Consider the following 15,404-nt stretch of genomic DNA (forward strand, 5'->3'; position numbering starts at 1 on the left):
ATCACAAATATACAGACGAGGGTCCTCAAGTGAAAGAACTGTAGTGGAACCCTCGGTTAATAATATAACATTGATGGTGATATCCACACACAGCAAATGAACGCTATTATCAAATAACATTGACAGATTAAATTCATTGTTACACATTTCATTTCAAATCAAGCAAACTTGAAAAGCACGGCATAAAACAAAGCCGGGAACAAGCAAGGATGAAAATAACATCGATAAATCACAAAAAAAGTGACATATGAGAGAGAGAAGTCTAAGATACACCGCCAAGATCGGTGTACAGTTATCGCAGGAAATGATACTTAAGGTAAGTTTTAATGCGAAAACATTACGCGAAAATCCGGCGTGGTAGTCGGCGGCGTGACCGAATCATGGCACCAAAAGTGGCCGACGGCAAAGGGTAAAACCACATGAAAAAATACTCGAACAGACGTCGAATTTCTCAGGGAGGTTCCTGTAAACAAAGTAAATTAACGCCTTTGAAAACAGTATTAGGTAAATTTCGGTCTGGGTCTCATGTCGCACCCCGGAGGGGTGCGACATGAGCACGGTTCTCGATGACTGAATGTGTGCCTAGCGCGTGCGTCATTGCGCACGTCACGTGGCAGCCATCTGGCTGACTAAAGGTGTGGCCTATAGAGCGTCCATCGTTGGGCACGTGACGGCGCAGCCAATGGGTAAGAGGTGGCGCCACGTCACGAGGGTATAAAATGAGCGTATAAAATAAAGGTAATAAATGTCCCATTGAACACAGCTCAGCGTTCCTTCGAGTTATGAACTCCCTTCGAGTTATGAACTCCTCGCGGGCAAGCGAGTGCGTTGAGACACTTGGCGCGCTTTCACTTGGCCTTACTGGGGCGCAGTTAAAACGCAGGTGAGAATTTGCGCGGATAAGGAAAGCGCAGAAAAAAAAAAACATTTTATCAAAGCGACTATATAGCTATCGCATTCCCACACGTAAGCAGTCTTAGGTGTCTCTGCCGAATTTTTGAAAAATATTTCAAGAGAAGTACATGATTTTATAGTTAATGGTAATTTATTCCAAAGAGAAACTGCAGCGAATGCAGATTTTTTTTTTTTGCCATAATTGTTGCTAGCAGCAAATTTGATTACACCTTTATTCTGCAAAAGGTCAACTGCAATGAACGAACACGTGAGGTTATTACGAAGCAACTTGTGAAATAAGACGACTATGTTAAACAGAAACAAATAATTAACAGGCAAGATATTGTATCAGCGAAGTAAGACAGAGGCATTGGATTGCATGGAACTAGAAGTTATAATGCGTATTTGACTGATTTTGGATATGTAGAATTGATGATAAGTGACAAGCGTACGTGTTGCCCCATGAAACAATACCGTAATTAATGTGACTATGAATGAAAGCAAAATAAAATGCTAGCAGAGCCTCCCAATAAAAAGAAAAGGCGAGTTTTGATTAATGCGCGGTTACCAAACGCAGCCTTCTGCTTGAGATGTTGGAAGTGACAGCCAAATGTCAGGGTCAAGATATATGCCAAGAAAAGTAACATCGTTGCAAGCGGGAACTGAATGAATTGCAAGCTTTAGTTCAGGAATAAAAGTAAAGGGCCGCTGAGCACTTTTAAACAACCTAAATTTAGTTTTTAGAGGATTATAGAACTAAGTAATTGTTGCTACACCATGTCCTGATGTTACTGAATGCAATGTTTAACCTTGAAGTAAGAGTAGTAATAGATTTATCGGATGAAGATATGGTTGTGTCATCTGCATATAAAATACAACGATCGTAGTTGGAGGATTAAAGAGAATCCGGAAGATCATTAATATATAGAACGAAAAGCAAAGGACCTAGAACTCAGCATTGTGGTACACCCTGGTTAATACATTTCGTTACAGAGAAAGTATTTGCTGCATGTACTGTGTATTGCCTTTAAAGTATTTTTTAAAGAATGTTAGCTCACGATCAGTTATACCATAACACTCAAGTTTATTAAACAGGGCTTGATGGTAAACCATGTCAAAAGCTTCTAAGTCAAAAAACAGACCCGACAAAGTTTCCCGAATCGATACTTTTTTTTTATGTAGTCAGTTAGAGACAGCACAGCTAGATTAGTGGAACTTCGAGATCGGTCAGTACGCAGCTTGGCTTAAAAAGCAGCTTCAGAAAAATTGGCCTGAAGCAATTAATTGTCTCGGATTCTTAAAGTTATGCATTCTTGCGAAGGTTGGTGTCACGCTGTCCTCTGCAAAGCGTCCCATCGACTGATTTTCTTAAGGCAGGGGGATACTTTTCGCCAATACACGAGTAGGACAGCTCACAATGGTGCATTAGAAGAGAAAGGTCTGCTTTATAGCGTACACTTCCTGTGTGTTTCTGTCGAATAGGACCGCAGCAATCCAGACCACGTCCATGATTCGGTAGCAGGTGTGCCTTTCAAGGCCAAACTTGCCGAACAGGATTCTCTCACCAGCCGGTTGCGGGACTATCCGGGAGTTGACGGATTCTCCATGCTGGTTGATCCTCTGTATGAGGTGAGCTGGCTTTTCATGCAAGAGTATTCTAACCACTGCTTCCAGAGTAACTTTCGTGGAGGTCCACTCCAGTACAGTGTCTGGAATAGCCACTATTCTAGCCACTGTACCTCCAGAACACCGCCGGCACTACGGTACGCAAATTTGATAGTTCGAAATGGCCAAATATGAGTTGTTATTTAATACGGACCCCTATCACAGTGCGCAATCTAACATGTTGCTTTAAACAGCTGTTGTTGTTGTTGTTGTTGTTGCTGCTGCTGTTGTTTTGCAAGCGGAGGGGGGGAGGATGTACAGCAAGCACGCTTCGGCGACGCATCACATTAACCACTCACAACAGTGTGTGTTCCTTTCGCCTCGCGCTGATGTGCCAGCCTCTCTTTCGCCCTGTTTATAGGTACGACTGTTCTTCTCCCATTGTACTTGTTACATAAAAAAAAAAAAGATTACCATTTATTACAGGTGTTTTTGCCTTAGCTGAGATTCATCAGGATTAGTAGGAAACTAACCGATCGCGACTTCGCAAGTCCGGTGTGCTTGTTCCGCTTCGCCGCACATCCCGCCTGACATGCAGCGAAGGTAACTCTCGCCGAGATCGGTGGGGGTAAGCTGTAGGGTAGCCTTCTAAATGTACGCACTCGTTGCAAGCTCGCACTCTGACACAGCTGACTTCGGCAGAGAACGTTGGTTGAGCTGAAAGTACGATTAATGGAACATAAACAATTATGCAGATCCAGGACGCATGTTGGAATTTGTGTAAAAAGAATCTTTCGTGAAATGGTTAAATAAAATGCACTAAACATTATTGCGACACGTACGAACGACTACATTGTCGTGCGGTTGAACGTGTAATCTCATGCAACGTTTATGTTTATGGACTACACCATTCACAAGCTATGCCGACATGAAACAGTGGTGCCACGAAGACAATAGACAATGTTTGTCGAGGGAAAGAATGTGTAGGAGATCGGAATACACAGAGAGAGAAGTACTCCGCGAAAGACAATGCTATGGTTGACTATTATTCGCCCGTTTCATTCCGGCGCCGGTGGTCATTATAGAAATCAGCACGCGCGCACGTGCTATCGTGCAAAACATGCGATGCGTGTACGACGCGCGCACCAATCGTCTGAAATAGCAACTTGGCGTTGACGCGGGACAGCTACCGCCAAGTGCTAACGCATTCGTCTGTGTGTTCGTGTTCCTAGCATGCCGTTTGGTGACGCTGACTTCAGTTAATGAGAGATAAAAAAAAACAGCATATCATTACTCTTTTGCCAATATTTCGCGCATCGACCGGAATGGGACATTTAATATTGAGAACACGGCGGAGTGAGTGGCGATGCCTTTAATTCATTGAATGCATTCTTCAGAAATTATTAAATGAGAGTTAATAACAATGGAGGTATAAAGGGAGCAGTATATATGCTTTCCCATTCCTCCTCAACACATTTCCTCTCAGCTGTGGCGGTGCCGATAGCGATAGGACCCTGTCTTACTTTCTATTTCTTGCGCGGCGCACTTATGGTAACCCGTTGGGCGTCTGACAAATGTGCCGGAGAGCGACATAGAAGCAGGGACATGAACGGCGGGGCGCGTGAACCATCGCTTCACCGTTTGTTAGAATATTGGAGGAGTGTGCATGCGTTAGCGAGGTTTCGCTCGGGAGTAACTGGTAATCATGACCAATCGCCCAAAGGCTCGCGTCTATTGGCGTTCGCGCGGGTCTACGACGTCGCAGACGGTGCATATATAAAGGGTGCCTCGAAAGCCACAGGAGAGAGCGATCGTTTTGTTACCGTGTTCACAAAGTGCTGCAGTGTCCCGTTAAGGTGGCCCTCTTATAACTGGTGCCCTTTCGCAGACTGCGTCCGGCGGCCAGTGGTACTTGCAGGTGCTGTATTCGGTCGTGCCCCACGGCAGAGGCGGACATAGACGGCGCCGAGGCATGACGGTGACTTCACCGAGCAACGAGACGGCGACTGCGACCGAGATGCACTCGTTCCGCATAGGCGGCAAGTCGGCTGGCGCCGCTTCCACAGTGCTCGCAGCAGGGAGCTCTGCGCTCTCGGTGCTGCTGCTTGGCGGTTGGGCCGCATACCGGCACCGCCGAGCAGTCGTCGCATCTTCTGCAGCCACAAGTACTGGCGCGCGAAACGGCGGTCGCTACGCTGCTCTGTGCGGCCATCACCATCATCATAGCCACTGTCACCATTACAATGTATCGTCGCTGTGCATGCAAGGAGCGCGGGTTGTGGCGTGGCCTCCCGTGTTAGACACTGTGCGCCCTGACACCACCGAAGTGTGACATTTAGCCCCGTGAAGGCGTTGCACGATTTTTCGCTCCCGACAGTTGAAACCGAAAGCTCCCGCTTTTGCATGCTCCCGCGAACTATACGACACGTTTCACGCGCACCAAGACGTTTGCACAAGACAAGCACGCGTGAAAGTTCGTCCGATCTGAATGCTGCAGTCATGCTGGCCACGAGTGAAGGAGTAGCGTACATGGACAACAAGCTTCATCTTCCGAAAATGCAGCGGGCTATGTGCAGGGTCAATCGCGCTTGACTAAAACAAAGGTTACTTGCTTAACGACCACTCCTAAAGGAACGGCTACTGAATCCAAGGAAAAGAGCTTCTCCGCTGTCAAGGGGAGATATTTCAGCAGATGTTAGATCAATGGCTAAAAATAAGCATCATGACAGCAAAGCCGTGAAAAAGTATTAGCGCGATTGTGTTTCCGTAGCAGTACCAAGAAAACACAAAAACCTCAAGGGGTCAACGTTGAGCCGTGTGAACTGTAATACAGCTAAGACATCTTTAAGCGTTCGCTCTTTGCCACGATCCAATCCTTAATGGACCGTCAGTTCGAAGGAGTACGAGGACAGTGTGCTGATGCGGTTGGGAAGGGGTGAGAGGAGGTGGAAGAGGAATCTATCGCGTTTCTCCAACTGCGCGTCATACCACATAAATAACGCTATAGGCATGTAATCATGTGTACTATACACATAAAGATGTGCCGGCGACCGGCTCTGTTCTCTACGGAATTACGCAATGAAGCAACAAATGCTAAATGTTGTGACTACAACAAATGCAAGCCTTCGAGCGCATAATTCTTTTACGAAAGCGAAGCTTTCTTTGCCACCTTCCACGAGTTTTGTCCGTCGACTCGATTGGTTTCTCGCCGATTAAAGTGGGCCGATCCCGGAGTCAGTTTAATAGTAAGCTGCACCGGTCCTGCAGAAACGAAAACTTGGCCAAACCAATGTAAAGGAATTATATGGAATGACGTGAGGGGGTTATGGAGGAATGAGAGGAGTAATTTGGAGAGGTGGAGGGGGCGACGGAAAGCTGCTTCACCAAAGTTTTGCGCTGGACTAGTTGGTGCATGTATTGACAAAATTTCCCAGCGCATCAGACATGAAAAAGAAATAGACACTCACAGCTTTTACTAACTGCCATACCTTCTCTCAGGGAGATGAACTTTAACTATTTATTTCAGTGCTGTGAAAGTGTATTTCTAGTTGTCCGTTCTATAACGCACTGGGAAATTTTGGAAAGAGATGCTTTCTAAGCCGGAAACTCAACGGATTTACAGCAAATTTCAAAGGAGTTAACGCTATCTTTGACACCCATTATCGATGGTTTCTGCAGGAATGTATTGTAGCGCAGGTGAAAACGCAATGCGCGTTTCCGGTCGTATTGAAGAAGTGCATGTAAATGAACGCAACCTTGTTCCAAGCATCACTGTCTTTAGACAAACTTGATCGTTACTGAGCTTTCGTGACAGTAAAGATGGGTTACGGAACTGCTGTCAGACCCTCCCGGTATGCGCATCCCGTCCAGCCACAGATGCACAAAAGAGGTATCCTCTATTTATAAATTATACTCACTCATAATCTGAAAGGAGGTCGATTATGCATTAAATGGACCCTAAAGGGAAATATTAAATCACGCCTGTCCGGTGTATTTCTCTTGGCAGTCCAACCCAAAGGCGTCCCCACCTCAATGGGTGCATTTGGGGCGCCACGTGGAAAATGGCCGCCATGGCAGCGGTCCAAACATCACTTTTTCTGTGTGTGTGTGTGTGTGTGTGTGTGTGTGTGTGTGTGTGTGTGTGTGTGTGTGTGTGTGTGTGTGTGTGTGTGTGTGTGTGTGTGTGTGTGTGTGTGTGTGTGTGTGTGTGTGTGTGTGTGTGTGTGTGTGTGTGTGTGTGTGTGTGTGTGTGTGTGTGTGTGTGTGTGTGTGTGTGTGTGTGTGTGTGTGTGTGTGTGTGTGTGTGTGTGTGTGTGTGTGTGTGTGTGTGTGTGTGTGTGTGTGTGTGTGTGTGTGTGTGTGTGTGTGTGTGTGTGTGTGTGTGTGTGTGTGTGTGTGTGTGTGTGTGTGTGTGTGTGTGTGTGTGTGTGTGTGTGTGTGTGTGTGTGTGTGTGTGTGTGTGTGTGTGTGTGTGTGTGTGTGTGTGTGTGTGTGTGTGTGTGTGTGTGTGTGTGTGTGTGTGTGTGTGTGTGTGTGTGTGTGTGTGTGTGTGTGTGTGTGTGTGTGTGTGTGTGTGTGTGTGTGTGTGTGTGTGTGTGTGTGTGTGTGTGTGTGTGTGTGTGTGTGTGTGTGTGTGTGTGTGTGTGTGTGTGTGTGTGTGTGTGTGTGTGTGTGTGTGTGTGTGTGTGTGTGTGTGTGTGTGTGTGTGTGTGTGTGTGTGTGTGTGTGTGTGTGTGTGTGTGTGTGTGTGTGTGTGTGTGTGTGTGTGTGTGTGTGTGTGTGTGTGTGTGTGTGTGTGTGTGTGTGTGTGTGTGTGTGTGTGTGTGTGTGTGTGTGTGTGTGTGTGTGTGTGTGTGTGTGTGTGTGTGTGTGTGTGTGTGTGTGTGTGTGTGTGTGTGTGTGTGTGTGTGTGTGTGTGTGTGTGTGTGTGTGTGCGCGTGTGTGTGTACTCACGAGAATCTCGACAGGAATTTAGGGCGCAGGCTTCCTTCCCAAGCCTATTACCCCTAAAGGAAGTCGAACACCAGGCAGGGATACACTGCATAGTGCCCATTTGAACCAGTGGGTGCCCGGCGGCGGTGGAAATCGAACCCACAACCTCCTGCAGCCGAGGCGGGCGCTCCACAACTAGGCCACGAGTAATAACAACAACATAAAAAAATAATAATAATTAAAAACGGAGAGCAGACTTTTTTGTGTGACCTTGCATAAATAATCACAACCCGATTTGCAGTGGAGCTATATCTTTCGAGAAGTTGCATTAATAAATTCAGTTCCCTGCAATTATTCTTTAACAAATTACTGCAGGCCCAAGCAGGAGGAGGAGGAGGACATGACACTTCGAAAAACGAATGCACAAGGCACATAGTAGAACGAGCTGTTCGGAAAACAATAAACATATTGTAAGAACAATGATTGTGAAATGTGAGCTATCAAAATACGATAAAACTTTGCGAATTTTACATTTGTTAAACGAAAAAAAAAATAACTGGAAGACATATGGACATTTGTAATATGGAAAAATAAGGGAATAGTTCAGAAAGCAACAAACCTGATTTGAGAATAAGGATTGTGAGTTCGAAACCATCAAAGTACAACAAAACATTGCTAGTTGGAAACGCTATTCTCGATATCATTGACGCCGGTCGATGACATCAGTGGGAGCTGGTTCCACTCGTGGGAAAAATGAAAACTTAGGAGCATTTGTATTGGTGGCGTATGACCCGCCGTGGTTGCTCAGTGGCTATGGTGTTGGGCTGCTGAGCACGAGGTCGCGGGATCGAATCCCGGCCGCGGCGGCCGCATTTCGATGGGGGCGAAATGCGAAAACACCCGTGTGCTTAGATTTAGGTGCACGTTAGAGAACCCCAGGTGGTCGAAATTTCCGGTGTCCTCCACTTCGGCGTGCCTCATAATCAGAAAGTGGTTTTGGCACGTAAAACCCCATAATGTTTTTATTGGTGACGTATGGTGTTAAGAAACCAGCGTGTCATGTCTGGTGCGCCTGGCTGTTAGCGGTTGGAGATAGCATTGAGAATGTAATGATAGCTTGTTATTTTTGTGCTGGAAAAGAAGGGTATTGAGCCTGCGTATTTTCTGCCTTAGCTGTAATGTTTAAATGCTGTGCTTTTCAAATTAGGTTAATTCAATTGGTGTGAATCAGTGGAACGAGACTCGAAATATATGAACCAGACGGATTTTCTTCGAATCAGCTCTAGCGTTTCGATATTGCGTTTAGTATGGGGGTGCCAAACGACGCTGGCACATTAAAGTGTCGGCCTGATGATAGATTATATGCTAAACGTTGTTTCTGCAGGGGGCGCGTTTTAACCTATGTCGCACTGGGCCAAGTTCACGGAAGGAGGAGGTGCATATGTTGCTGATGTGAGAGTTTCAACTTAACGCTTTAGATATCCTTATTGCCAGGTATTCAAGTTCATGAACTTCAGCGAGAGGTCGGGAAAAAATGTTATATGGAAACGAGAAGTAAGTTCTCTTTCTGGTTATCCTCACAAACACGGCTTTGTCTGCTTTGAGGTCCATGTCCCACCTGGTGCACCATCAATGCGTGTTATGAAGACTAGAATTAAGAAGTGTTTGATAATCACTGGAGTTTATTTCACTAAACAAAACACAGTCGTCAAAGTGATGTGCGGAAAATGATAACGAGAAATTCTGCTAGCTTCTCCGCGTAACGGCGCAGGAAAACATTCGGTATGTGAATCAGTGTCCGGTGATGTTTTAGTTTTAAGGTTCAGCAACACAGAAACAACGCCAGCTAGCGATATTATGTCAGAGTCGTGTTGACAAGAAGTGTTACTGTGGTACACAGGTTCATCTGGTCCTGAGAAGACAAGTATTTGTTGAAGTGTTCCGCAATGTCCTGTTTTTCAATAACGGATATGTCTTCATGGATAATTCGATCCACTCACTTGTTCCTTTTGCTTAAAAAATTCACCGACTATTACGATACTCCCTAATTCGAGCGCAGTCGCACGCGTGTTTTCATTTCGCGATATAGTGGCTGACGCGGACGATCTGTCTCGTGCGGCACGTTGCAAACAGCGCGAAGTGTGGCGCGACTGCCTCACTAATCGGGGGATCTCGGGAGGAAGCGCGCGGATGGCGCGTGGGCGCGATTCACAGCAGCCGCCGCAGACAGGCCTCCGCTCATGCAGCGCTTTGTTTCCATACAGACGACGCGCGCTACTCTGGCGCCATCTCGTAGCCATCGTCGCCGCAAAGTCCCTCGTGCGCGGCACTACGTTTTTCTTCTCACGCGTTTGCCATACCCTACTCCTCCGCTTTCCTCCTCGTACTCTTTTCACTCTTGCTGACTTATTCACTGCGTTTCCGCGTTCGCTCTCATATTTCGCTGTGCTCGTTCGCTCGGTTGCCAGGTGGGACGCCGACGCCGACTCAGGAACGGGTGCCTAAGAGCCGCGCTCTAAAAAATCCAAAATTTTTGCGGCGAATTACAAATGAAGTTTGGTAGCGTGGTTTAAAAGTAGCACTGCTTGACACAACTTGTGGCTTGTTTTATACCCTTAAATCTAATCGATTGTGCAAGTGATTCAAAACCAGCACCAGGTTTCAACCGTTTCATTTTTCGTTTGAGGTGCAAGATCTCTCGCGTAACTCGTGAGTTTTCTGGGCGCGTTCTTTCTTTTTTTTCATCCGATTAAGAACAGTTATTTAGGCAATATTATACAATTCCTTAAGTTTGCCCTAAAACACGGAAGAATCATTTCCTTCAAGGCTGCTCAATTTAAGATCCAAATAATGAAGTACACTTTCATCATGGGCTCACGAGAAGTCTTTCCCTATAATCGTTTCATAGAGGTGACATTGCGAACATCAAGAGGGCATGAGAAATATTTAATGATCACAGCTGGCAGTAGCTAAATTTATAAAGACCGGTTAATGAAAATTAGATCCAAATGAGAGGCAAATGTACCATTAATACACGTCCGTTTTAATATTTCGTTGACGTCTTGGATCAACATTATACCAGGTAAGTACCCGACGTGTGTGTCGAACTCGGGATTTGTAACAGGACAATCCCAGTCTACAACGGGAAGGTTAAAATCACCCAACAGTGAATGTATATATACACACAGGGTGTTTCAGCGAACACTTTCAAAATTTTTTAAAGGTTGCCTATGACAGATAGCTCAATTCTAGTTTATGAGCCGGTCTGCTGGAAGTGGCGGACACTACTTGCACAAAAAATTGAAATGCTAAATCGACGAATTACTTATTAGCTCATTATCTTATGACCCATATTGCAATTTAAAAATCCTAGCAGTTGACTTCGCAAGGCGGGTCCACTTGGAACGAATTCTCAGGACGACACCAGTTTCGAGATATAAATTCCCGAACTTTGCGGAGAAATGCATTGGCGTTCCAGTTACTTGTGTGCTTCAGTGCATAAAACGACGTTTTGCTAACAAATTAACTGGAACGCAGCTATGCATTTCTCCGCAAAGTTCGGCAATTTATATCTCGAAACTGGTGTCATCTTGAAAATTCGTTCCAAGTGGATCCCCCTAGCGAACTCCACGGCTAGAATTTGTAAATTGCAATATGGGCAATAATGCAATTAGTTAAAAACTTAATTAGCGAATTTTAATAAATTAGTCGATTTTGGATCTCAATTATTTGTGCAAGTATTGTCCGCCGCTTCGAGTAGACCAGCTCATGCACTAGAAATGTGATATCTGCCACATGCAACCTTTAAAGCTTTTTTAAAGTGTTCGCTGAAACACCCTGTATATATTACTCATATCATAAGAAGCCAACAAAGACACCAAGGAGAACACAGGGGAAACTACTTGTACTTACGAATTGAATTAAAGCAATGAGATATTAATGGAAATGAAAGTGGATGAGAAAACAACTGGTCATAGCTGGGGAACGATCTCACGTATTCGCATTACGCATGCGATGCATGAAACAATACTGATGAGCGGCACATACCCACCGCCACATACGACGTGGCCCAAGATGGTGACCCAAGTGCTTGATTTTTTTATCCGGATCCATCAGCTCAACAGCCCAATAGACAAGAACGGCACCGAGAGCGGCGCTGCTGCGCCGGCGTTGAGAGCGCCGCATGCGGGGCAAAATTCAACTAGCGGGTTGTACGCCTCTCCCATCTCTCGTTCGCACCGCCTTGATTGCCTCTTGCACTGCGCGTGTTTGGGCACGTTTCGTACCGCGCGCGGTGTGTGCCTACGTGTGTGTGCGTGAACATTTTATTCGAAGGACGATGTACAGTCTGTTTTACACTTAGGGAAAAACTCGGAGCGCATTGCATCGCGATGCGGCGAGCGCTTGAGTCAGGCGGCAGCAGCAGCTCGCGCAGGCTCAGGTGGTCGAGGGGCGGGGTCTTGAACGGCGGCACGCGCTGGACGCATTGTCGGGAAGCGTTCTACTGTCAGTTGCAGTGCGCCGATCTCATCGTTGCTGCGTGAAATGAGCCGCTAGTCTTTACTAAGCGTTGTGCGACGCCCACTGATACGCCTCGAAGGTAAGTTCATGCTGAAAGGTGCAGGGCAGTCATAGACGACGTACTGATTCCATACATTCTTGACGGCCCGTTCCTGGAAGGCGACTATATATTCTAACACGATAGGCCACCGATCCACACTGCTCGTGTTGTGCAAGAACTGCTGGAAGAGCGCGCCGTCACTCTCTTGGAGTGGCCGCGTCAATCCCCGGGCGCCAACATCATTTAAAATGTATGGGGCTCGTTGAAAGTATCGCTGGCGCACTATCCCTTCTATCAGTCGCCCGAGGATAGGCTTCGATCCACCATCGTCAGCGACTGAGACGTGCTGCGAATGAACACATCCCTGATTAAGTCACTCTATACTTCACTGCCTTCCGATGAGCGCTGTCATCGCTGCCGCTGGGGACATGACGAGATACTAACTGAAGTTCGGAGCGTGACGTGTCCAATTCCCCGCCGGCGGGCAGGGTCTGTCTGGTGTAGTGAATGATTGTCGAGAAAAATAACTTCCAGCTCATTGTCTTAACCTAAAACATTCCTTTAATCGTATCCATTTGTTTCATCGTGTTCGACCACCATAGTTATCAATGTCGAGTGCTTCGTTTTCCTCTCGAGTCAAATAAAGACTGAGCACGTTGCGCGCACATCTTGGTGCGTCTTGTCGCTGCTTATTACGGTAGCACACACAGTGAAGGAATATACGTGCACGCGCTCAGTACCCCAGCCTTTCGAAAGAACAAACGAAGCATGCTGTCAAAAGAAGTTTGTGGAACTCCATTAACGCCAATGAAGGCTCCGAGTTTGGCGTCGCACAACGTTTAGTAATGAATATCAGCTCAGTTCCTGCAGTACAGATTAAATCGGTGCACTGCCCCTGGCAGTAGCACGCTTCCCGACAATGCGGCCAGCGCACGCCGCCGTAGCAGACGACGCAGACCACGACTCCCTCCCTCGAGCGTCTGCGCTTGCTCGAGCTGCTGCCGCCGCAGGACTCCATTGCTTGCCGCATCGCGATGCAATACGTTACGAGTTTTCCCCTAAGTGTGAAACAGACTGCACACGCTTCTATTTGCCTTTAAGAAGGTCGGTACGCTTGAAGATTATTTTTATGGCTGCAGTGCGGCGAAAGGGCAGAGTCTGCCTAGCCATGTAAGTGACACTGAGCAGGTAATTGGAAACGACATCGTATATGCCGCCGGAAAAATCGTCGGCACATGCGAGCTTAAGTCATTTTTGCAGTTTCTCACAAAATGTTTGCTACAAATCCGTGTTGTCCCTGATGGCAACAACGGACTTCTATTGACACTGTGCGGAAATAAACAAAATATATCGCTGCATAGCACGAGTACGACATGTGCACACAACTTTAACTAGTACGTTAAAAAAATTATGGGGTTTTACGTGCCAAAACCACTTTCTGATTGTGAGGCACGCCGTAGTGGAGGACTCCGGAAATTTTGACCACCTGGGGTTCTTTAACGTGCACCTAAATCTAAGTACACGAGTGTTTTCGTATTTCGCCCCCATACAAATGCGGCCGCCGTGGCCGGGATTTGATCCCGCGACCTCGTGCTCAGCAGCCCAACACCATAGCCACTGAGCAACCACGGCGGGTTAACTAGTAAGTACCCTCCAATATAGAATAGAGGCAGCAATGTAAATAGCTTGGCCATTTTTTAACAGTGCTCAAGAGACTGAAGTTGAAAGTATAAGTAATCATTTCTGCTTCAGCAATGCCTGCGCGACCCAGACGCGGGCGTGTATCGTCCAGTAACTCGATTGATCGATGCAGTGGTGATGCAGGAATGAACTCCGGTCATGTTCAATGCATCGTACACATATTTAATTTCTCGGCACGCGTGAACTTCGGCCACTGCTAGCGCATAAAACAGAAGTGGTTTCCATTCTTGGGCAGCGCGCACACAAACGGCACACGAGAAAGACAGGGCAAGCGCTGGTCGAACAACTGAAAGTTTTTATATGAATAAAAGAATTAAATACCAAGCAATTATTAAATTCATGTGGGTTACATACAAAAACCGTCATACACTTAGGAGTTTACCAGTTGTTTACTTCGTTCGAAGCACCGCAGTAATCCATGTCCGTCGTCTGAATTTTTCGTACCATTTTCTTGTGAATCGGCAGAATTTCACTGGTGGCATCAACCCTTTCGTGTTTACATTGCTGTCGTGACAGTTAACAACACAATCATAATTTCCGGCCATCCGAAGAGGCGCCGTCGCAAACAAGAGACGTTTCCCGCGCAGCGCGAACTGAACGCGGGCGCGACCGTGAAGGGAAGCGGCGGCGGAAACTACACCCGTTTGAGGTGAAATCGTTCCGCCAGGGGAGAAACGAGCGCTGGCGTCTAGGATGAAACTTGGCGTGCGGACGTCCGTGCTCTACGCATTATTTGACCATGGACTTCCCAGTGAGCCAAGTTGGCGGAAAAACAGTTCAGACAGACAGACAGACAGACAGACAGACAGACAGACAGACAGACAGACAGACAGACAGACAGACAGACAGACAGACAGACAGACAGACAGACACAGACAGACAGACAGACAGACAGACAGACAGACAGACAGACAGACAGACAGACAGACAGACAGACAGATCCCATTCTCTGCAAATATGGAATTGACATATTTTGTTATTTCAGGGCAGCGGGGAATCTTTATAAGCGTTTCAATAATGCCTCGAAAAACGCAAAAGACGAGGGTTTAGCAATTTTCTTCTGACCCCTATTTAACCCATATCCATTGAGTGTAGAACATATTTAACGTTTTGGTACTGATAAGCAAAAACAGACAGCAGACTTGCGTGACCTTGCAGAATCGCAACCCGATTTGCAGCGAAGCTATATCTTTCGAGCAGTTGCATTAAGAGTTTCAGTTACCTGAAATTAAATCACATATATAAAACATTTCCCGTATATAATTCCCACGAAAAGAGAGAGAGAGAGATACTCGCCCGTTCGAAACTGCCCTGCACTTTCGGTTTCGAGCACTTTCTCGAGAATTTTTTTACATCAGCCTGCGTGAGTGTGTTGTTGCGGCTCAGGGTGGCGTTAGGGCAAGGAATCCACCAAGCCCATCGACGAGTACGTCCAGTAGTAGGAATGAAGGAAAAAGGTTTTATTGGCCTAGTTAAACAGCTCCAGTTACGGAAGCCCACTCCATGCAGGAGAAACGTCCGAGTTCACATCAGGACCGTCGGGCTTCCTGCATGAAAAGTCTCCGCTTCTAATACCGTCGTCTTCCCTAGGCGAGTCAACTAGGGACTCTGAAGACTGTCTGGCAGCAAATGACAATCGTCGAATCCGTTGCGATACCACGCCCATGCTATCGCAACGCTCCGCAGTAACCTCGCCTCCGAAGCCCGATGG

General features: G+C 46.6%; 1 protein-coding gene across 2 annotated transcripts in view; it reads left to right on the forward strand.

Moving 5' to 3' along the window:
- Positions 1–6,474, forward strand: part of LOC126547240 (extracellular matrix organizing protein FRAS1-like) — a 70,668-nt gene extending 64,194 nt beyond the window's left edge. The window contains exons 16-17 of one of the 2 annotated variants that reach the window (XM_050195187.2): positions 2,377–2,523; positions 4,388–6,474. In XM_050195187.2, coding sequence (XP_050051144.1) covers positions 2,377–2,523; positions 4,388–4,831 — 591 coding nt within the window. In that variant the 3' untranslated portion in view covers positions 4,832–6,474. Of the gene's footprint in view, positions 1–2,376; positions 2,524–4,387 lie in introns of those variants that run through there. The other variant, XM_055062837.1, reaches the window with a different exon arrangement.
- Positions 6,475–15,404: the final 8,930 nt, after the last annotated feature.

This window comes from Dermacentor andersoni, chromosome 1, assembly GCF_023375885.2.
Source record: "Dermacentor andersoni chromosome 1, qqDerAnde1_hic_scaffold, whole genome shotgun sequence".
Taxonomy (NCBI): Eukaryota; Metazoa; Arthropoda; class Arachnida; order Ixodida; family Ixodidae; genus Dermacentor; species Dermacentor andersoni.